This window comes from Neolamprologus multifasciatus, chromosome 16 (genome assembly GCF_963576455.1).
Source record: "Neolamprologus multifasciatus chromosome 16, fNeoMul1.2, whole genome shotgun sequence".
NCBI lineage: Eukaryota > Metazoa > Chordata > Actinopteri > Cichliformes > Cichlidae > Neolamprologus > Neolamprologus multifasciatus.
In genome coordinates this window covers 19154180-19178743 of record NC_140454.1, presented here as the reverse complement: position 1 = coordinate 19178743, position 24564 = coordinate 19154180, and the positions used below count along the sequence as shown (strand labels likewise).

The 24564-nt window shown below is 40.1% G+C and overlaps 1 protein-coding gene across 2 annotated transcripts in view; it reads left to right on the top strand.

Moving 5' to 3' along the window:
• map3k20a (mitogen-activated protein kinase kinase kinase 20a) overlaps positions 1-24564 on the top strand; it is a 32945-nt gene continuing 8381 nt past the window's right edge. Inside the window, exons 1-11 of one of the 2 annotated variants that reach the window (XM_085135554.1) lie at positions 1-141; positions 1556-1745; positions 3927-4014; positions 7279-7380; positions 8981-9046; positions 9137-9165; positions 10119-10256; positions 12496-12582; positions 13673-13747; positions 13826-13932; positions 15946-16081. In XM_085135554.1, the coding sequence (XP_084991680.1) occupies positions 1587-1745; positions 3927-4014; positions 7279-7380; positions 8981-9046; positions 9137-9165; positions 10119-10256; positions 12496-12582; positions 13673-13747; positions 13826-13932; positions 15946-16081 (987 nt within the window). In that variant the 5' untranslated portion in view covers positions 1-141; positions 1556-1586. Of the gene's footprint in view, positions 142-1555; positions 1746-3926; positions 4015-7278; positions 7381-8980; positions 9047-9136; positions 9166-10118; positions 10257-12495; positions 12583-13672; positions 13748-13825; positions 13933-15945; positions 16082-24564 lie in introns of those variants that run through there. The other variant, XM_085135555.1, reaches the window with a different exon arrangement.

Genomic DNA, 24564 nt, shown 5'->3' with positions numbered 1-24564 from the left:
CCACACTGGATCGGGGAAATCAAGCGACGTCACGTGAGATTTCCCGGAACTATCCTTTCTTTCACAAAGTTTGTCTTGGGCCGGTGCTACCTGCGTGGAGGAACAGCCGCTCCGGAGCGCCAGCCTTCACACTGAATGTCGGTATGTGTGTTTCGATAATGTTCACCAGTTATCCAATTAGTCTCAATGAGCAGTTTCGACATAGGCTCACTGTCCAGCAGATTAAATATAATGCGAGTCTTGTTTGATATTAAACACACATTCGTGCAGATGTGTTGATGCGGGCTGTTGAGTGTGACGTGCATTAATATAAGACTGTTATAAACGTGTAATAATAACAAAGTAATACCGCTTTAAGTTTACTCCTAATGTTGCTCATACTGTATCTAGTTGTTGTTGAATGTTTTGAGCGGTGTTTTAACCCTCACACAGGTATTATCTGCATCTCATACACAGCATAGTAACTGAGTAGGGGTTAGATTGGTTAAGATTGTAACATCTGCATATAACCACATTTTTAGCTTAGAGGATGTGACACAAAAGCTGACCTCGCTGTCTCAGTGATTAATTCATCATTTAGTTGCGATTACAGTGACTACCTGTGGTTTGACATATGACTGTCAGGCCTTATTGTTGCGGCGCTTGCAGTCGTGTTTGCTATTAAGTGAGAAACTGCCAGCGATGACTGCAGGAGTACTCCCGTATCCCTGTAACCCTGGCTTCTTGAGTGGTCAGACAATACTTGGGGGGCTGGTCCACTGAGCAAATTGCTGCCAGGCTAAGTATAGCATGAATACAAGTAAATCAGCAGAGAGCAATGGCTCCCCTCTGTGACAATGGTGGCATTTCCAGTTGTGATGGATAGTAATCCCAATGAGGACCCAGGTAACAGCCTTTTAAAAGCCGTAATTGCTCAGCTGTAAATGGGAAACCTATGAACAATAGCAATGCTATAATTTCCTGTAATGATGGAATTATTTCTTTACAAGATGCTTTTATGTCGCTACAGACAAACAAAAGGATATGATAATAAATCTGTGTGGTGTCCGGTTTGGAAGCATTATACCACTAACCCTGGCTTACACACACATCATCATGTTTGGCCTCAACACAAGCAAGAAGAGCTCATATTTTCTGTTAAATAGAGAAAGAGAATATGTGGATCTCTCAAAGTGTTTTTGTCTTGAAACAAAAGCAGCTTTTATTGTCAAAATTGTATGATCTCCCAGCTTGTTGTCCTACTTGAACCAAACCTGCTGGAGTAATCTGCGACTTTAGCTGCATGATCCCAGCATACCAGACATGCCTTTGTCCTTATACAAGCAGAGTCTGGACCCTGAGTCCATTGCTTACTGGTACTGATGTGGAGGACTGTGAAGAGACAGGGGATGGTAGTTTAAAATTAGCGTTATCACCCTGCTATGCTCAATCAACCAATGGCAAAGCAGCCTGACAGTGAAGCTTCGCTTTGATGGATTAAGTTTCTTTTACCGCAAAGGATTTTGTTTGTGAACCCAACTTCCTTCCTTTCCCGTAATCCCCCTCGCTCTTTTAGGAGCTGACTTGGAACTGAGTGCCATTATGAGATGATGTCTCCCAGCTCGTCTTTCGTGCAAGTCAAGTTCGATGACATCCACTTCTTCGAAAACTGTGGTGGCGGCAGCTTTGGAAGTGTGTACCGGGCCAAGTGGATTTCCCAGGACAAAGAGGTGGCGGTGAAAAAACTGCTCAAGATTGAAAATGAGGTAAGAGTCTTAATTACCTGGATCTTTTTTTTTCATATATTTTTAATTGTCAGCATAGTAATCATTTTAATTGCTATCCCATTTAGCGAGATCTGGTGACTTCTGTACCCATCACTCATGGTCATTATACTCCCCCTCTCTGAGCAGTGTGCTGCGAAAGAAACATTATTGCCAAATGAAAGAATGTATTTGGTCCAATTACAGCAAAGGCTGCTCCTGAAGTGTCTTTGAAAGCACAGGCCCATTGTCTTAAAGACAAAACAGAATTATCTTTGAAATCTTTTCAGGGAAATCGTATTATGTGTGTCGGCCTGTGATCGGATGTTCAGAAAATTGTTCATTGTTTCTTTTATGAAATTGTAAAAGATCACAGATATCCATTCAACTTCACTCAAGTGTTGGGGAGATGATTGTTCAATGGGAATAATAATGTCATCCTTGCACATTGAACCAGATGTTCCTTTAATTATAGTGTTTGGTTACGATTAAATGAGATCGTTTTATCAAGTTTTTGTTCATTCAAAAAAAAAAAAAAAAGGTTACACATTAACCTCTCTGGGCCACGATTATGCATTGATACGTCTTTGTATACGCTCCAGAAGACTCCATAGGACCATTGGCGTCCAGTCAGGGTTTGAGAGCCATGCCACTGAGTTCTGTAAAAGTCTGAAAAAGTCAAAGTCTGCTTTGACCTTTCCTGTTGGGGCATCAAGATAACCAGCAAGTTCTCACTTCTGCTTTTTATTAAATCCTTTTTTTTATGAATTCACAAATGGTGACTCCTTCAATCATCCACTTTAAGTTAACTGGGTTCTAAATGGATTGCAGTAAATCTTATACAAGCACTCATTTCTAGGTTAGGGTGGTGGAGCTTTTATAATCAATTTGGGGAAGTATTTTATGCAGTTATCAGGTCATAATTTTAACTTTTATACTTTGGGATACTTTGTGGTTTGGTGCTAAGTCATGTGAAAAAAAAAGTTCTCACAGGACTCTGTGTAGTCCTTTGAATAACCAAGCATTAATTCCATAGGAATTAAGAGGTAAAACAGCAGCCAAATGCACGTAACAAAATGATCATCAGCAAGTGTGATCAACTCTATAAAGTTAGAAGTTTTGACAGTTTGCTTGTTCGGGGCATTCAGGGATATGCCACATTCTTTCCAGGACCAGATGTCCCAGTGAAATTACCCCGAAGTCAGATCACGCAATGCTCTGACAAAAAGCAAAAAACCCAAGAGCTGCATTTCAGACTTTACAGACCACAGTTAGCATGTTAAATCTCAAAGTTCGTGAAAGCACAATTCAAAAAAGTCTGAACAAATATGGCTTTTTGGAAGGATCATCGGGAGAAAGCTTCTTTTGTCTAAAAAAGAACATGGTAGCGCAGCTTAGGCTTGTACGGTTGTATCTGAACAAACCACAAGACTTCTGGGACTATTTTTGACAGAGAAGATGTTTGGTAATGTTACATGTGTACGGTGAAATAGAGTATATCAGCATGAACACCTCATACCAACTGTCATGCATGGTAGTGGGAGGAGTGATTTTTTAGGTTTGGTTTGCACTACAGGAAATGAGCACCTTGAAGTCACTGAGTTGATCTTGAACTTCTCTGAATACCAAAGTATTCTAGAGTGAAACGTCAATAAAGTTGGGCCATGCAACAGGACAACAGCAAAGGATAGAATGAAGGTGTTGCAATGTCCAAGTCAAAGTCCAAACCTCAACAGCAGATTTGTCAAGAAGTGTGGTGGTATGAAAGACTGATGAAGTCATACAGAAAGTGATTATTTTAAGCTATTGCTGTGAAAGTTGGTTCTGCAAGATGATGTATTTCATCATGAGGTGTAGTAATCAAATACGTAGCTTGTTCGTAAAAGAATGTAGTTATCTGTAGCATAGTAAATCTGCTATAAGGAAAGTATACTCAGTGCATTCACGGTATGTGCAATTCTGCTATGTACATGCTGAATAGAGTGTGAATGTTGTCATTTCCTGAGACTTAAATGAACCTTTGGTAAAGGTGATTTAAAGATAAAATATTACTTCACACACACTGAAATCATGTGTGTACTAAATTATAGATCCAGACTTCATTTATTTAAACTCTAATGCAAATAAGGCTTCTATTTTCTCTTCTATTCTCATGAAAATTCCTTGTGTGTGTTCACTTGTCAGGCTGAAATCCTCAGCGTCCTCAGCCACCGCAACATCATCCAGTTTTACGGCGCGATTGTCGAGGCTCCCAACTATGGAATTGTCACCGGTAAGTTTATAAATAATGATGCATATTTACAGCAAAGAAACCTCCGTGAACAACAGCATACAACAGAGCCACCAGATAACATCATGATAGAAAAGGCAGCAGCCAAATCTGTTCGCACCAGTTGCTCAATGGAGCAGAAGTTTCTATGGAGAAACTGAGTGAATGGCAGAGGCCTCAGGAAGTGCCCACATTCATACAGTAGTTGTATGAGCCTGTTTTCAGTTTTTGTCTAGGTCAAAGACCGAAAAGAATAAAGCCTCAAATGCTCGTGTAGCTGTGAACTGTTGTAAACAAGGGGCCCATCATGCTCGCATCTATCAGGGAATCCTGCAGAAAAGTCGTTTAAATCGAGCCCCAGCTTAAAAATGTGTCTAACATATTGTTCGACCTTAACTGCAGAATGGTGTTTATGGAGTTTGACTGTTAAATGTGCCTAATGGTGTCACTCAGTATAGGTAGAAAGGATGCTATTTTAGGCTCGTAATGTAGTTACTCACTTGATATAAAAGATTAAACTTCGCTTTGCTTCTAGTGGTGAACTGACACCTAGAGTTTTGGTTTCATTGTGCTACAATAAAAAAAAAAAGCCCATGAGATTCAGGAACTGCTGCATGTTTGGAAATCCTGGTTCTTCCCTTCATCCATCATCTTTCTAATATGTTGTCCTTGCTTTGACAACTCACTATCTGTTTACGAAACAGTAAAAAACAAAACAAAACCAATGAATGAATGAGTGAAACACCCTGACTCACAACAAACATAATGCATCAAATATAAGATCTTTGTTCTTCTGAAGAGGAAAAATTGATTGTGGTTTTCTATATTTACCTTTATGCAAATGTTTTACAAGGGTGTTGCATTTCCTCTGCAGTTTGTAATATCTAATAATGAAAACAGGTCAGAGAGATTCATGATAATCTTTGTTGTCTTGGAAATGAAATTGAATCTTTAGCCATGGCTGAAGACCAGGCCAACTAATATTATGATATAAAAGTAAAGCTAGGAAAAACAAAATAATACAACAATAAAAAATATTTTACAAAAAGTAATAAAACAAAAAAAATTCACACTTTTAAAGTTTGTTGACATATGAGAGAACAAGAGGTAGCTAAATGAACAAAAGATAACAATAAAACAGTAAAACAAAATTATTCTTGATCAACTTCAACTGAAAGATAGATCCATCATTGTCAGCACCGGAAACAATTGTTCTTTAAAAGCTACATTTTATTGTGGAGTACCTCAGGGTTCCATCGTGGGTCCCATCTTGTTCTCTCTGTACATGTTTCCCCAGTGTCAAATGAGCCATAAAATTGTCTCAAGATTTTTCAGAGAGATTTCTCACGCACTCATTTCTACTACTACCTTAGTTCTGCTGGACACTGAGGACTTTCTCAAAGCAATCAGAAAGGAAAGCAAATTTCTTTAAACAGCTTAGATTATTTCATGCGAATCGAATCTCTTTCGCCCATGCAAAACCTTCCTGTCATCAACTGCTGCTAGCCACTTTCCACTGTCCCTTTTTACAAGGGATTGCCACAGCAGGTAGTTTTGCATGTTTGATGTGGCAAATTTTTTGTCCTGGATTCCCTTCCTGATGAAAATCCAGGATCGAACCGGGATCTTTTGTGTGTTAGGTGAAGGTGTAATCTACTACACTATAGAGTCAGTAAAATGTTATTACTTATTTTGTGTAGCGCAGTTATGTAAAGCCAAGTCCATACTTTCAGTGTAATTATTTATCTTATTATTTACTTATTTACTTAGACGTTATCTAAGTGTTCTAAGTGTCTCTCTTATAGAAGTGTAGAAAGACCTTTGATATTCTTAAAGAGGTGCTCTTTCACACAAGGATATTTGGCTGCATCAGAGAGAAAACTAAGATTATTATGAAAAGAGGAATCAGGCCTAACCATATTTTGTAAAATGTTATTCATTTGCCATTTTCTATGTAATAGTGGTAAAAAAAAGAAAAAGCACAAAAGAATCAGAAATCAAATCAAAGTTTAGTGGAAAAACGATCAGGGCACTCTACTCCTTTGCAGGATCGGTTGTACTACAGAGCTCCGAGAGGGAAGGTTTTGTTGTCAAGGAGTAGGTTGTGGTCTCTATTTAATAAGGCAGAATCTAATTAGCAGCAGATAGAGGGAAAAAAACGTTTGCCATGCTCACATTCATCATCTCTGTTATGACTGTGTTGACACACAGCATCAGTTCCCTCTTTCTCGCAACCACTATCTACAACCTATCTGAGATACCTGATTGTCTCTGTTGACCTGCAGGAGTTTAACAATAACTGCCGTCACTCAGCAGCTTCATAAACCTGATGAATTATAGGAGAGAATTGTTTCAGGGTTAAAGTACATTTGCCAGTTACAGTCATTTTAAGGCGTTTTTTTTTTCCTTCCACTGATTAAGACTCTGCCGTGACACTACGCTAAACTGAAAGTGCATTTTACATTGAAGCTGGCACAGATTATCTAAGGAATGTGGATGGGTGCAAAGTGCAGAAGGAGACATGTATTTGCAGTTGAACTAGCTGCATGATGTCTCACACATGAGTTTGCTTGTCCATTTTCATTCAGTTTTTGCTGTATCAAAGTCAAAAAACAAACAAAAAAGGATCAACAGGGTCAACAGGAAACTCTGGCTCATAATAATAATAAAAGTCCTCTGTGTATTTTATGGTTGTTAATTATGTTCCTATCTCGGTGCTTGTGCATGTATACAGTATTGTATTATATGATGGGGTTATTGCGCACAAATGGAGGGTCCCTGCTGTTTAGCTGGTGCTTGTTTATCTCTGTTGAAGGACTTTACTTCACAAGATTGCCTCTGTCTACACATAGTAAAGCTTAAAGTTTATGTTCTTGTTTCAACCATCTTTGTTTCATCATAGTTGTCTTTTAGTGTCGTCAGCGGTCTTATGAAGGAGATTTTGCAAAAGTTCACATAATTTGCAAGTTTCATACATTTCTAATGGCCCATTAGAAATGCACAAATCTTTTGACAACAGAGCACGAGCAACTTTGTGTTGTAGAAGTTTAACAGCCATGTTCGGAGGGAACAAGAGAGCTCGTTACGACTGGTGCTCACCCACAGCGTCAAGCCGTAGCAATCTAGCGAGACACTATGAGTGGTGTGGCCGAATATCCAATTTGTTTTTGCATAACACTTTCGCATACTGCACTCATATGCATGCCACTGTAACATCATTCATTTTTATTCATTAAGCAGCAGTATAAAGTTTTCATGTTTCCTCAGAATATGCAAGCGGCGGCTCACTCTATGATTACCTGTCCAGTGATGTCAGTGAGGAGATGGACATGGGGCAGATCATGACATGGGCTGCAGAGATCGCCAAAGGTAAACTTCAGATGTATCTTGCTAGTAAATAACAGCTGAAATGTTGTGAGATTGATTTATGAACTTAAAAGCCTAATCCTTACTTAAGGACGGTAGTAAATGTTTTTATTTCATTTCATTTTATTTATTTGACAGTTATTAAAAAAAACGTTAGCTCCATAGAATTTCTGGCCAATTCTTAGAAATGCAGCTTATAGAATAAAATGAGGTATATTAAAAAATAAAGAGACACGCAATTTAACACCCAAAGTAGTAAAATGAATACTGATAGCTTGTTATATGTTAACCAGCCATACAGTAAATAGATCTACTGCATTAGCAGCAGTCTTGCAGTTCAGTTTTGTAGTGATCTGCTTGAGCTGTGTAGTCATCCTTTATGGAAATGTAAAGAAAATGAGTCAACAAGGCTGCAGGTTGCAGCTCCATACCTCATTGCTCATTGCTGATATACAACAGGCATACTTTAAATGACAATGTCATTTAAAGCATGCATTATCTTCTCATCAGAGCAATTACAAACCCAATTTCCCCAAAATTTGTGATGCTGTGTAAAATGTAAATAAAAACAGAATGCAGTGGTTTGCAAATCTCATAAACACATATTTTAATCAGGATGGAACAAAGAAAACACCGGATGTTTAAACAGAAAATGTGCCATTTTAAGGAAAGTATTAGCTCATTTTGTATTTGATGTCAGAAACACGTCAGAGAACAGTTGGGACAGAGCCATGTTTACTACTCTGCACTATCCTCTCTTTCTTTAACAACACTCTGTAAACATCTGGGGACTGAGGAGACCAGCTGCTGGATTTTTCCAAGAGGAGTGTTGTCCTGTTTTTGACTGATATTAGGTTCTAGCTGCTCGACAGTCCTGGCTCTCATCGTGTCGTATTTTTTAATTTCATGATGTGGCAGATATTTTAGTTGGGGAAAGGTGTGGACTTCAGCAAACGGGCTTTTCTCTATGAAGCCATATTGCTGTAATAGCTGCAGTATGCCTTTTAGTGCTGTCTTATTAATATATACAAGACGTCATTGGGTGAGAGCATATGTTGCTCTAAAACCTGTATATACCTTTCAGCATTAATGGTTCTTGTCCAGATGTGCAAGCTGTCAATTTCATAGACGGCGGTGCACAACCACACCATCAGAGATGTAGGTTTTTAGACGAGGCACTGACATTCCTCCTCATCTTTAGTCATCTTCAGTTTTGTTTTTCAAAAATGAATTCATTTTTTTATTTCAAATTTGGATTTATCTGACCACAGAACAGTTTTCCGCGTTGCCTCAGTCCATTTTAACCTCTTAAGCCCCAACGCCCCCTGATACGGGGGCAAAAGGCAGGAGATCAGGTAGGCTTGGGGCTTAAGAGGTTAAATGCCCTTTGACCTAAAAAAAAAGACAGTAGTGTTAATCTTAATGTAGTTCTTCCTGAGGTCATGAAAATCTAAATATGGTTTCATGAGATTTGCATATCTTTGCGTTCCCCTTTTTATTTATGTTTTACACAGTGTCCCAATGCTCGTGTTATTAGGATTGTAGTTTCCAAATGAGTTTTTAGTAATGTTCCTCTGAAAATTTGTCTTTATTTCTGCTTCAGGAATGCACTATTTACACTCAGAAGCTCCTGTTAAGGTGATCCACAGGGACCTGAAGTCCAGGAATGGTAACTGACCATGACATGAGTTTACCAAATTTAATTTCTTAAATATTTTAAGTAAACATCTGCATTTACTGACTTTTTTTTCTCTTTCAGTTGTTTTATCTGCAGAGAAAGTTCTCAAAGTAAGCCTTTTTATATAACCTATGGACTGAAACCTAATCTCAGATAATCATAAAATAATTGGAAATAATCCGAATTCTATAATCATAAAATCTGGTCCTTCCCAGCCACCTTGAAACACCCCCAGACACTTTTTAGGACAGAAACATTATTCAAACAAATTTTGATGAGGTGAGGAAAAAAAGTGTTTACAATGTTGAATTTGTCTTAAATTTAAGTTTTAACAGCTTTTCCTGACTGAGAAATTGTACCTTGTTGCTGTGGCTCTGTTGCATAGATTTGAATTCAGGATTCTGGGAGTGCTGTGTCTCACTTCTACAAACTCAACCTGCTCTTTGATGTGATGGCCCTGTTAGCTAAGGATTCACATTCTATTCAGTGTTAAAAGAAATATAAGCACGAAATCCTCATTTGATATTTTCAGCAGTACATAGACACAAGGGGGCAGTGACTAACTTGGCATGTTCAAGTAATCAGGGTCAGTGTTACGGTGTTTCTCGCCATAGGTGGATGAGATTGAGAGAAAGGAGATCCTCTTTGCTGATCTGCTGCTAACCGGTGACCAGTTCTTCTCTGATAAGACTTAGATAGATAGACACAAAACCAAAGTTGATAGTAATTGTTTTGGTACAGTATGTGATTGCTTTAAGAGTCCTGCAAAGTACATCCACTTGTAAATCTGCCGAAACCTTATGTTATATATGTCAGTGCTTTGAGGCTTTTTCTGTATCATAGAGACATTTAATTTGCCCGTGACTTCACAGTGACTGAAACATACGATTACTCCGGGAATAATTATATGATTACAGTGCTGTAGATTTGTTGCATCAGCAGCAGGTGAATCTAAATCTGCATGCTGCTATGATTGCTATATTTTAAGTGTGACACAAGGTTTATGAATGACAGGTTACTCTGGATACCCAAATAAACATTAATATTATTATTATTTCTACAGATCTGTGATTTTGGGGCATCTAAGTTTGTCACCCACACAACGCACATGTCCTTAGTGGGTACATTTCCCTGGATGGCTCCGGAGGTGATCCAGAGCCTGCCTGTATCTGAGACCTGTGACACCTTCTCCTACGGAGTAGTAAGTGGCAAAATGAACCTGAGTTGAAACACACACACATAAAAATGGTAGAAAATGCTGATTTCAGCTAATTTAATTACATGTACATTTTCCCTTGTAGTTGAATGTATTGGAACCTGGTGAAATTAAATATACTTGAGTGTTACATCACTTTATACAGAGCACATTTTCCTTAATGACTAATTGTTTGAATAAATAAACCATAATTGCTTCATATTTATGGAGGGTGAAGATTTTTTTTAATTGCATTTTCATAAATCTGATGTTTATTTTTCGTCCTCAGGGCAACATAAAGATCTTTAGGGGTGTCATAAAAACATCGTGTATGAATTAGATCATTTGGACACAAAATATACCATCTGTTTCCTGTTGTGTTTTATGATATAAATATTGTTATGCACGCTTATACATCTAAACTATTTCATAATAATATACTTCTTCTATCTCAGTGCCAAAAATGTTTGGCATCTAGGCCCTTTGATTTTTATTTTTTATGTTTCAGTTTAAAAAAAAAGGAATAGTTTTGTGTGGTTTTCTTTAGTCTGAGTTTTGCCGTTTTAAATCTAAGCCCCGGGAAGCTGGAGCTGGTGCCATTTTTCTGTATAGTTACCATTTATTCGCCTCTATTCTAAGGTTAATAGAAAAGTCTTAGTGTTCGTGTCCCTTTGCCCTCCCTTAACACATGACCTCCTCTGAGTTAATACAGTTAAAGTTTATCACTTGGGTATTTGGGTATTTTCCTCGTATATTTATGTACCGTATGATTATATTTTATAAAGAGTAAATGTAAAGAAAATAACAAATAGCAGCACCCTTTCAAAGAGATGAATAATTAGACAATATATCAAAACCGATGACAGCTTTAGGCAGAATCAGTGCTTAAAGGATGCCATTGTATAACACGTATAACAGAGGTCCTTCACAACAGGAGTCTTTGAAGTCGTAGACTTTGAAGAAAGTTTCTTTTTGCTTCTTTTTTTCCAAATCTGTAAAGTTGAGCAAGAATCCATAGGCTTATAGAGCAGGTCAAAGCCATTTCATTGGAGCTTTGTACCACCTGCTAGATTTCTGTTATTTCTCATTCAGTCTTGTGGTAAATAATATAATCAAAACCATTGAAAAGGTGCTCATTATTGTACTTCAAAGATCACAGAAGTGAATAATTCACCAGGAAGTGCAGCTAAAAGCCTGAGGTCAAGAAGTTGGAGCCAATTTATGTTATTTTTTTTATTTTTTTCTCTCTTTTGTTAGAGGAAACATATGATTGGCAGGCTTTTTATTTCAGTCTAAAAATAAGATTTTATCAAATAGAACAAACGCAGTCGACCAAATAGCACTAAAATTTCTCAAGAGGAAAAAAAAACCAAAAATAAAATCAGGCAACCGGTCCCATTGATGTTTTTCATTTGAACATTTCTTCTCTCTAAGTGTAAAAAAACAGCATTTGCGACCTTTGCAGGATTACAGCCTCTTAGAAACTTAGTGTCGAGAGTAATTTGGAAGTTGTTTCACTATAGAATCGCTTATCGGTTACCCCAAAGTTGTTTTGAAAGTTGCTTTCACTATTATAAAAGATTGAGTCACTCTGGTAAAATTCAAATGCATTAATTAAAATTAATGCGTTTGATTTTCCTTGAATCTATGTAGGATTTTACAATCTGCCGTTGGTAAAATTACCTCAGCAGCCGTGAGTTTCTCGCTCAGACGCCTGCACGTTCACCTGATTTCTGTAGTCAAATGCATACGTGTAATTAGACACAGCTGTCAAGAAGCATACATTTAGGAATGTGGTATACATATACAGTGTTACTCTTTGAAGTTTGAAAGCGGCGCTCCTCCACCTTTTCATTATGTGGTTTTTAAGATGTTGACACAGGTGATTATTTCTGACACTAGTGAAGCCCAGCTGAAAAGAAGCTGACATATGAAGGGAGTACTTCAGCGGCCCAACAGCATTTAAATCATACACGATTCTTTTTCGATGTTCTTAATGTTTCGTGTGGTCTTCAAGGGAAATGCATAAATGTTTTTAGTGTTTTATTTGTATGCTATGAATACACATGCTATATAAACAGAGGGTATTGATATATTTATGATATTTCTGTGTAATCCAACCATGTGGTGAAGGGTAACAGCAGCAGATCCATGCTTATCACGGCTCATGTGTACATTCACACATGTAGTGTGCTGTTGTGTAATTTTACAACACTGTTACCTGACTCTTTACCTTCTGTGACAGGTGCTTTGGGAAATGCTCACCCGTGAGATACCATTCAAAGGCCTGGAAGGCTTACAAGTGGCCTGGCTTGTGGTTGAGAAGAATGAGGTATTTTACTGCATGATTACATGAATGCAATTCTGAACGGAGAAGTGAAACTGGCATATAAAAATATATAAATAAATAAATGAAAAAGTAAATAAATGACTTAATCCATAATCCACTAATCCATAATCCATAATCCACTAATTACACCAGAATAATATTAGAAGTTTAATTAATTTATAACGTTATACTTGTTTTAATTTCCTCTTGTGTTTAATTACCTTTGCATCAATAACCCTTTTCCGAATTATAAAAAACAAAAAGTTCATCCTTGATGTATGCCAAACTGAAACGCACTTTTATTCAGAGTATTAAAAACAACAAGTAACAATCAACACGTATCACGCCATCGGCTCCTCTGGCCAACACTAGCAGGTGAAGTGTCTTGCCCAAGAACACAACGCCCAGGACAGAGAGCCCGGGGTTCGAACCGGCGATCTTCCGGTTACAGATGCGCTTCCCAAACCCCTGAGCCACGGTCGACCACAAATAACCATTACTGGGCTTATTTTTTGGCTAGGTTAGCTAAGCACCTCTGGGTTTCGGGGACCCCCGTTTGCAACAGTTGGCTGCATCCTTTTAGATGTGTTTTCCCTCCTTTGGTGGGTGTCTGAAGCATTAGGTCAGCTGCAACTTGTACCCTAGGGCCTACAGTATTCAGGCAGTGCACACACTGAATCAGCTGCAATTGGTGGAACATTTTGGCAGTATAACAGGGTGTTTTGCCATATTTTGTCAGGACTGAATGCAGGCCTGGCAACTGCTGTGGGGAGCAAGGCATGATGGAGATTAGGCAGTAGGTGGAAAGTTGACGAAAATGATACAGTGTGAATGAGTCTTGGCCTCATTCACATAATGATGCCAGGTGTACTCAGTAAAATGGTCGCAAGTGTATTTATGTGTATCTTTATTTTTTGATTATGGCAGTTGTGATCCTTCATATAGAGCAATAATTAAATGCTTGACAAACAGGAGACCCTTTAGGACAAAGGCAATCTAACAGACACAAGAATGGTATTGAGCTTCTTATCTAAGGTAGCATATTAAGGTTCCTTTAAAGCTGTTCTTTCTTCTTCCTGTGTGTTTGGTTTAGAGGCTAACCATCCCCAGTAGCTGTCCTTCCAGCTTTGCTGAGCTCATGAAAAAGTGTTGGGCAACAGAACCAAAAGTAAGTTGCACAAGCATGCAAATATGAAGCAGATATACATGAATTATATACACTGCTAATGGTTTTATGTTCATTTAGGAGCGACCAATGTTCAAGCAGATCCTCGCTACTTTAGAGTCCATGTCTAATGACAGCCAGCTTCCTCAACAGTGCAACTCTTTCCTTCACAACAAGGCTGAATGGAGGTAATGTGATCAGCTATTCTTCAAACCCAGTAAATGTATTTATAACTGTCTTTTTTTCGCCAATATACTGCCTCAGTGTAGGGAGATGTGCGACTGTTTTCAAAGAATGATGTGGAAATGTAGCTGACGGGGGCCGTGAAACACAAAAAAGGACTTGAGATCATGCATATAGATCTTTAATAATCACACTGATAGCTACATAAAGACATAAAACCCCCCCAAAGAATCATCCATCTGGATATACTTCCTCTCTTTACCCATAAGACCCTAAAAATAATCACCATCTTTTTCAAGTAGAAGTGTTTAATTGGCCTGTATGAGCAGCTGGAGGTTTGGTGGTGTTCGGCACAGCCTGAGTCTCAGCTGTTACTTTATTCTCTGTCTGCCTCTCCCCGGGCCTTGTCTGCGCTTGGAGTTTTTTTTCTTCAGAAGTTGTGTTGGTGTTATTGTGTCCAGGCAGCCATCTGCAGGTGGAGCAGGTTGAAGTAAATCTCTGCTTGAAAACAGAAAGTGACAATGTGTTTTGGCCCAAGAAGTTAGATCCGGCAACATTAGAGGGCTCAAAGTGAAAGATGGCACCTCCAGTCGTAAAGAAGGGATGTTGAGAAACCTGTTGTACCTGTTTCTAGCTTCCCAGGTATCTGTGTTACCAAGAAAAGCCCAAATAGTTCTATTTTTATAGATGCTATTTTTGGCTCTTTATTTGATAATATTTAACTTAAATTGAAAGATTTTGAGTTTCATTTTAAGGTTCATATTCTTTCCTGTTTTAGCTGTATTGTTACATTTGTCACATTTACATAACGGACCTGAAGTGCTTGTGTAAATTAAAAATGAATGCATTCTCCCTTCCAAGTACAATAACTTAAAAATACAATAACTTGGCTGCTGGATAATACCAGTATGTAACTGGTGCATGCAGCTGAGATGTGGGGCTGGAAGCTGACACGTGGTCAATTCCTTTATTGTTAGGATTCATACGCTGATTATTTCAGTTTTAAGTACTTTTCTTTTCTATAAAAGGTTTTTATCTGTTTATAATGCTCACTGAGCAGGAAGGGTCAGGGCAATGCCAAATGTAGAGGCCTGTCAGTACAGCGGGAGGCCGAAGAGCTCACTATTTGTGAAGGAAGTGGGTGGAGGAACTGGAGGACTGGGAGGAGTAAGTTATGGCCTTCCTGTCTGGACTGCATTTGTTTATGAAAAGAGTGTGGGAGTTTTAGCGAGCCTGAAGTTCAGCATGGCTTTCTGCAATACATTGCGCAGCCCCACCTGCTGGGCAAAACAAATCCCAACAAGCTTTGTCCTGCACTTGGTATTTAAAGAGTCGGCGTAATTGTAATCACCTCCTGAGTGCAGGGCTTTATTTTGGATTCATTTTAATGTTGTGTCACTGGATGCTGTCCTAAAACTCTCTCTGTCTTATTTTGTGGTTATATTCTTTATTTTTCTCACTCTACAAATCCCCTCAAAGACCAAAAGCGACAGTGGAATGATTCTTCTCACAAATTTCACTAAAGTCAGACTGATATATTGAGATTGCCAGTGGATTTCTCTTTTGTTCCCTAATCGTCTTTCTGAAATGTGATTTGTCAATAGAACTCGGAAACCAGAAAACTTCCCATACCTAACAATATTATCCTTTGTTTGTGGTTGCTGTGAGTTATACGCATATTTAAGAAAAGAAAAAAGAAAACCTGGATTATTATTGAGCCACTTTGTTTATTCCTTCAAACACATACCTTGTCCTGCTGTCATGAATAGTCTAACTGAATGTAGTCCCAGATCCATTGCATGTTTGATCACTGCTTTACAGAGGTTCGTTAAAAACTACAGGGCAGCTGTTTTTGGAAATTATGTAAGGAGTGAGCTTCGACTGAGTGTGGAAGACTGTAGGGAAGCCAGAAAATAAAGAGACATAGTTTAAAAAAAGAAAAATGTTGGTTTTGGTTTTTCTAAGAAAAATCCAGCCATCCTTAAATGTTAACAGTTTTCTCCTGCTGTATGATGAAGGTGTGAGATTGAAGCTACACTTGAGAGACTTAAGAAGCTGGAGAGAGACCTGAGCACTAAAGAGCAAGAGCTGAAGGAGCGTGAGCGGCGACTAAAGATGTGGGAGCGCAAACTCATCGAACAGTCCAACAGTCCGGTGAGTTCCTCATTATCCCCTCTTCACTTTGGTCCACCTTCACCTTCAGGACAGCCGCATCACTTTGTCAAGTGGTCACGGCAGCAGCACGTCGACTCTGCGCTGTTGTTCACGTTCGCGTTTTCATGTAGAGGCTTATTTTCTGAGCTACCTTCTGAAGTCCCCTCAACCTTATTCTGAAATGAGAAGGAAAGTAGAAGAGTATGAAACAGAGTTGTGAACATTTGCATCGTGACAATAAAAAATTACTATTAGATTTAAAGCATTCAGCCTCTGACATGACAGTCACAGCTTTAATTCTATTCTTTTTTTGCCATGTAGGAAATGGAATCCTAATCCATCCCTAACATCCAATGCAAAACGATTTAGGGCTCAACTAATGATCATTTTTATTACTGACCAAAATCTTATCAGCCCACAGCTCCTCCACCAGGAACTGAGTAGCCAGAATTGGCACGCAGGTATATCTGGGGCGATCGTGGCTCAAGAGTTGGGAGTTCGCCTTATAATCGGAAGGTTGCCGGTTTGAGCCCTGGCTTGGGCAGGCTCGATCATTGTGTCCTTGGGCAAGACACTTCACTCGTTGCCTACTGGTGGTGGTCAGAGGGCCAGTGTCTGGCAGCCTTACCTCTGTCAGTGCGCCCCAAGGTGGCTGAGGCTACAATGTAGCTTGCCATCACCAGTGTGTGAATGGGTGAATGACTGCATGTGTAAAGCGCTTTGGGGTCCTTTGGGACTAGTAAAGCGCTATACAAGTACAGACCATTTACCATCTTAGGCCCCTGAAGTTTCTCATCTATATTAGACCATCATAATGTTGCCAAGCAACCACCTACTAGAGGGACAAGATGACCCATTTGTAGCATTTATACACCTATACAGCCTTATAAAATTAAATAATTTCATGATGATAACGTTTCATTTATGTCCAAAAACCTTGAATTTTTGGTATATTGTGATATCATCATGTTGCTTACCAACGCCTACCAACGCCTACCAACGTTAAGATGATCCAGCTTGTCCGGGGGAACATCAAGGGGTTCCCAGAACAACTGAGAGATATAAGCTTTCCAGCTTGTCCTGGGTCTTCCCCCTGGCCTCCTCTTGTTGGGACATGCCCAGAACATATCACCCAGGAGGTGCCAAGGAGGCATCCATGTCAGATACCCAAACCAGATCATCTGGCTCCTTTTGATGTGGAGGAGTAGTGGCTCTACTCTGAGCCCCTCCTGGATGGCCGAGCTCTTCACCCTAACTTTAAGGGGGAGGCCAGTATCTGTAAACATGTTCGTGTAGTCACTACCCAGCGCTCGTGACCTTAGGTGAGGGTAGGGGAGTAGCTCGACCAGTAAATATTACGCTTTTATGCTCAACTCTCTCTTCACCATGACAGACCGGTACAGCATCCGCTTCACTGCAGTCGGAGCACCACTGCTTCCAAACTCCAATGCACCCTCAAGTATCCTCAAGAGCATAAAGACCTGGTCCAGTGTTTTTTGTGAATGATACCTAGTCATTTGTCTTAACCTATATATGGCCATGCATCAGAATCATGCACATGTTAGATACCTGGAAGCTGTCTCTCCCACATAGACAACTCACAATTTCTTTAACAAGTCAGTTGAGCCTTTGAATAAACTGCATTAAACGTGCTTCCTTTCTATGTGCTCTGTCATTCTGCTGTCCTGTTAACTTCACTTTAACATTTGGTTTCTTAAATTATTTTATTAAGGGTTCATGCTACGTCCAAATGGACAGAATCAACTTTTGGGGCTTTTAGGGTTCACATTGTTGATTTTTCTCATTTACCTTTTTCTTTGTTATTTACTTCTATGTCTCTTCTTTTCTATCCTCTTTTCTTGTCTTTTCCCCCGGTGTCCCTGCTTTTGACATCGTCCTGCCTCTCAGCTGTTCTTACCTCTAAAGATAAGGGGAAGTCTGGAAATGCCTATAAGACCATATGCAAGAAGCAAGAAGTGGCGAGAAGGGGACAATTATTGGTGCAAAGAAATATAAAATGACCATCACTTGCCCTCAGTCTGAAGCTCCATGCGAGGTCTTTCCTCCTGGAGGATGATCATGAGAAAGCTGGTGGATCAGCCCAAAACTGAACAGGAGGAGCTTGTTAATGATATGAAGGCAGTTGTGACAGCCACCAAGAACACTATTGGGAGCACACTACGCTGTGATGGATTGGAATCTTGCAGTACTTGCAAGGTGCCACTGCTCAAGTAGTCACATAGACAAGCCAATCTTAAGTTTGTTGGTGAACATCTAAATAATTCAGAGAAGGCTTGGGAGAAAGTGCCAGATGAAACCAAAATCAAGCTGGCATCAAGTTGACCTGTCATGTTTGGAGGAAGAGAAATGTTGGTATGAATCAAAAGAACACCATCCCCACAGTCAAGCATGGAGGTGGAAACATTATTCTTTGGGGCTATTTTTCTTCTAAAGGTTCAGGACAGGGCCAAATGGACAGGACTATGTACCGTAAAATCCTAGATGAGAACCTCCTTCCCTCGGGGAGAACACGGAAGATGGGTCATGAATGGGTCTTCCAGCATGACACTTACCCAAAACTGCCAAGGCAAAAGGGAGAAGCTAATAATGAAGCCAATTAAGGTGAATGGAGGGGGGGGGGGGGGGGGGGGGTGGGGGGGGTTAGATAGAAAATCTATAGAAAATCAGCAGAAATGTTGAGTTCCCAAGCAACAGCCATAAAACCTAAGGTGTAACGGCGGATATGTAAAGCTATCTCATATTCACGTAATATAACGTCTGTGCTTTTATTTTTGTGACTTCCCGTGTGACCGGAAGTGAACGATGTAACGGAAACCAACTCGATGTACAAAAAAGACAGAAGAAAACGGTAAACTAATGCTAACGGAGAAAAGGGAGAGAAAAACATAGTTAAATTGTACAAAAGCGAATGGTTCTAGCTACAGTCGACAGGGGAACAAGGTTTGTAATGTATATGATTTAATTTGAGCAATCTGAAATGCATAATATGTATTATATAGTTTAATAGAAAACGGTTAGACCAGCGTAATGAGCGGTTAAAATGGTGTTACATAAATAACATGGTAATTGTTTTATTTGTTTGTCTAGCTCTTACGTTGGTTCGTTGTCTGATACAAGGCAAGGAATAATAAAGGTCATTCAACAACCATCAGTTCTGGCCTTCTCAGTTCGACTGGATGCTACAGTAAGAGCTTGACCGCCGCCATTTTGCTACACCACGAGGGCTCAAGGTTTAACGGCAATTCCCACAACGTCCAGCAGATGGCAGAAGCAGGTCAGAGAATAAAACGGCGAAAGGCACAAGGAAAATAAAGTTAAAATGGAGGATTCAGAAGAAGACATTAATGAACAGTTTGCAAACAAAGAACAAATATTAAATGAGCCACAAAATAAGGCTCAAGGTGACTCCGTGATTCCAAGGCGTTCAGAAAGAGCCAAGGTGCCAACCGAAAAAATGCTAACTTATCAGAAGGAAGAGATAAGTAAAAAAGAAAAAAGATTATTAACTCTCTATGAACAATGGAAAATACGAGTGCGAGAAACAAGAGAAAGATTAAAGTTGGACATTTCAGAGAAAGAAATGGCAGATCTTGCAGATGATGTAGAGCAAAGAAAAGATGAACTGCTAAAGTTGTACACTGAAATGAGAAGTCACATTGCACCTTCATCAGACATACGAAGAAAAACTGATGCATGTGAAGCAGTTACTCATGACATTGTGAAAGTCATCCTGGAAAGAATAAGCGGTGTAGATGGAGATTTTGATGGAGAATATGAAAGAAAACATCTACGCAGACTATTAGAACATGATTATGCCCAATCCATCTATGGTTCAACTGCAGCATCAAAACGTAGCCAACTGTCTTCAGCCTCACATCTTGCTTCAAAACGAGCAGATGCAGCAGCAGAACTAGCAGCAAAGGAGGCAGAGTACAAGATTGTACAAGAGGAACAAAGACAGAAGGAAAAGATAAAGGCTCTAGAAGAGGAGCATAAGAAACAAATGGCAGTTCAAACATCAGAGTTGGAACGCCTGAAAGCCGAAAAGGAGGTGGAAGCCGCTCGCGCCAGGTTGGACGCCTACAACAGAGAGTTATCACAACTTGATGATGCATATTCAGTTAAGATGGAAAAGGTGAACCCAGAGCATACACCCAAACACACTGTACCATCATACTCCATACCGGCGCCAACGGCCCCTCCTAGTGTCAGCCAGCTTGCACAGGCGGTACAAGACAGCATAAGAATAAATAGACTCCCCACGCCAGAACCAGCGATGTTTAGTGGTGAGCCAATAAAATTTATTGAATGGAAATCCACTTTCATGTCACTTATTGAACAAACTGGCATGTCAGCAGCAGATAAACTGTACTATCTAAAAAGGTATGTAACTGGCTCAGCTCGTAAGTGCCTTGAAGGGACTTTCTTCAGAAATGATGAAGAAGCGTATAACGACGCTTGGGCAAAGTTAAACCAAAGGTACGGCCAGCCATTCGTGCTACAAAGGGCATTTAGAGAGAAGTTATCTAGTTGGCCTAAAATACAGTCGAGAGATGCTGACGGGCTAAGGAACTTTGCTGATTTTGTGAATGCATGCACACTTGCTATGCCTCACGTGAAAGGACTGCAAATACTCAATGACTGTGAAGAAAATCAGAAACTGTTGCATAAACTGCCAGACTGGATAAACACAAGATGGAACAGGCATGTAACAAAGACACTCATGGGCGGTGGTGAATTCCCCAGCTTCAGTGAATTTGCCTCCTTTCTCTCGCTTGAAGCAGAAGTAGCATGCAACCCAGTCACTTCCATACATGCACTTCGCTCCACGGAAACAAATGATGACAAAAGAAACACAAGAGAAGTCAAAAGAAACAAGGCAAGTGTATTCAACATTAACACAACTGAACGAGATGCAAAGACTAAAATATACAACAGTTCTTCATGCACACTGTGCCAAGAGTCGCATCCACTTATAAAGTGCCCAAACTTTCTGCAAATGACCCTGGAAATGAAAAAGAAACATGTAAAGGATAATAAACATTGTTATGGTTGTTTAAGGCAAGGTCATAGTGCTAAGGACTGCAAACGGCGCCTCACTTGTGAAACCTGCTCTAAGAGACACCCGACCTGTCTTCACGATGAGAACTACAGCATTAGTCTGCAAAGAGAAAAGCAAGCTCAAGTGAGTATAGACAACGCAACACAAGGGAACTCACCTGAAAGCGCAACAGCCATGGCGTTAAATATCGCTAGAGCAGAACACACAGTCAGCACCTCCATGATAGTCCCAGTATGGGTCTCAACGGCTGCTAATCCACAAAGAGAAAAACTAGTCTATGCACTACTAGACACGCAGAGTGACACTGTTTTTATTGATCAGGATGTAACACAGAAACTGCAAGCAAATGTGTGCCCTGTAAAACTCAGACTAACCACAATGATGGGTAAAAACGCAGTAGTAAGCAGCGAAAAGGTGTGTGATCTTCTAGTGAGAGGTTACAATTCAGCAACAGTGCTAAGGCTCCCAACTGCTTACACAAAGGACTACATACCTGCAAATAGAGAACACATACCAACATGTGACACGGCAAAACTGTGGAGTCATTTGTCGTCCATTGTAGATGAGATCCCACCACTCCTCAGTTGTGAGGTGAGTCTCCTGATTGGTTATACTTGTCCCCAAGCTCTGGCGCCCAGACAAGTACTCGTAGGTAAAGCCAATGAGCCATATGCCATCCAAACTGATTTAGGATGGAGCATAGTTGGCAACTCAGTGCCATGTAATGCATCAGAGACAACAAGGAGTCTCTGTCACAGAATAACTGTTAAAGAAATGCCCCCATGTACTCCCGCAGATGCAATACGTGCACTAGAAAAGGACTTTAAAGAAAACGAAATAAACGAAAAGATGGTGTCTCAAGACGACCTTAGGTTTCTTGAGAAACTTGAACAAGGCATAACACAAACAGAAAAAGGACATTATGAAATGCCATTGCCATTTAAAGAAAGGCCACAAATGCCAGATAACAGACAACTTGCCGAGAGCAGACTCAATCAGCTCAAACGTAAACTAATGCGCGATGAAAAATACAAGAGGGACTATGTCACATATATGAATGACATTATACAAAGGGGTGATGCCGAAGAGACTGATGATAATGGACCTGAAGGTGAGACATGGTACATACCGCACCATGGCATCTATCACCCAAAGAAACCAGAACGGTTACGTGTGGTGTTCGATTGTTCAGCCAGACACAAGGGTACCTGTCTTAACGACCATTTATTAAATGGCCCTGACATGATAAACAACTTGACTGGCGTGCTTGTCCGCTTCCGACAACATCAGGTAGCGCTAATGTGCGACATTGAAAAAATGTTCCACCAATTCAAAGTCAATAGAAACGATCGCGACTACCTACGCTTTTTATGGTGGAAAGGAGGAGACATGAGCAAACCACCTCAAGCTTATCGAATGGCTGTACATCTCTTTGGCGCTGTTTCGTCACCTGGTTGTGCAAATTATGGATTTAAACGTTTAGCCAAAGAGAACAGCTCCAAGTACCCCGTAGCGGCACGGTTTATAACCAGAGACTTCTATGTCGATGATGGAGTAACAAGCGTTGAGACAGTGAAAGATGCTGTACAACTCACAAGAGAAGCACGTGAACTATGTGCGAAGGGTGGACTAAGGTTACATAAGTTTGTGTCTAACAACAGTGTTGCACTCAAAGACATTCCTACTTCAGAACATGCAATAGACACCAAAACAAAGGACTTGACATTCAGTGAATCACAAACGGAAAGAGCACTCGGGATGTATTGGAACATAGAAAAGGATTGTTTTACATTCAACAGAGCTGTAAAGGACCAACCCCCAACCAGACGCTGCATCTTGTCCACAGTTGCAGCAATATTTGACCCCTTGGGTTTCATTGCTCCGTATGTTCTCAACGGCAAAAGAATCCTACAGGAAATGTGCCGCCAAGGTACAGACTGGGATGATCCACTCCCTGAACATCTCAACTCGCAATGGCAGTGCTGGAAAGAAGATCTGCACAACCTGAAAAGGTTGCAAATAAACAGATGTTATGTTCCTGCATCGTTTGGAGATGTGGTAAAAGGAGAATTGCACCACTTTTCTGATGCAAGTACGACAGGATATGGACAATGCACTTACCTAAGACTGATAAACAAAAACAAAGAGGTACACTGTAGTTTTGTAATGGGCAAAGCTCGAGTCTCTCCAACAAAGGTTACCACAATTCCGAGGCTAGAGTTGACCGCAGCTGCAGTATCAATCACAGTAAGCAGCATGCTAAAGGAAGAGTTGCTCTATGACAATGTGGAAGAGTTCTTTTGGACAGATTCAAAGGTCACGCTGGGGTACATTAGCAATGAAGCAAGACGCTTCCACACATTCGTTGCCAATAGAGTGCAAAAAATACGTAACAATACTGCACCACAGCAATGGTTCTATGTACCGACGAGTGAAAACCCCGCTGACATAGCATCAAGGGGCACATCAGTAGCGGAACTGCTATCATCAAACTGGCTCACAGGCCCTCAGTTCTTATGGGAAAGGAAGTTAAATCTTCCAACTAAAGAGTCTATTGAACTTTTGGTGGGAGATCCGGAGGTGAGAAAAGTGCAAACACTCAACAGCCAAACTACAGAACACAGAAGTCTCTGTGACCGTCTCACAAGGTTCTCATCCTGGTCACACGCTGTCAGTGCCATAGCACGTCTCAAACGTTTCCTACTCAGAGACAAATCAAAGTCACTCAGCACTGTAACTGAAAGACAAAACGCTGAAATGGTGATTATCAAAAACTTACAAGGACTAACATTTTCAGATGAAATAAAGACATTAAGCAAAGGAAAGGCACTACACGAGAGCAACAAAATGTACAACTTGGATCCTTTCTTGGACGAAGACAATGTGCTCAAGGTGGGAGGAAGGCTACAACACTCATCGCTTCCTAACACATTCAAACACCCAACTGTCATTCCAAGAGACCATTATATTACAAAACTCATAATCGCTCACTGTCACGAAAGAATAAATCATCAAGGAAAGAGCTTCACAATGAACGAAATACGGTCCAGCGGTTATTGGATTTCCAAGCTAAGTCAAACAGTATCGGACTACATCCGTCAGTGTGTGACATGTCGCAGACTAAGGAGAGCTGTGGAAGGACAAAAAATGAAAGATCTCCCCACAGAAAGAGTTGAACACTCTCCGCCTTTCACATACTGTGGTATGGATGTTTTCGGCCCGTTCCTAACCAAACAAGCAAGAAAAGAAAACAAAAGGTACGCTCTCCTTTTCACTTGTTTCTACTTACGAACAGTACACGTAGAAATGTTAGAAGACCTGACTACGGACGCTTTCATTAATGGACTAAGGTGCTTTATAGCTCTTAGAGGCTCTGTCAGACAAATGAAATGTGATCGAG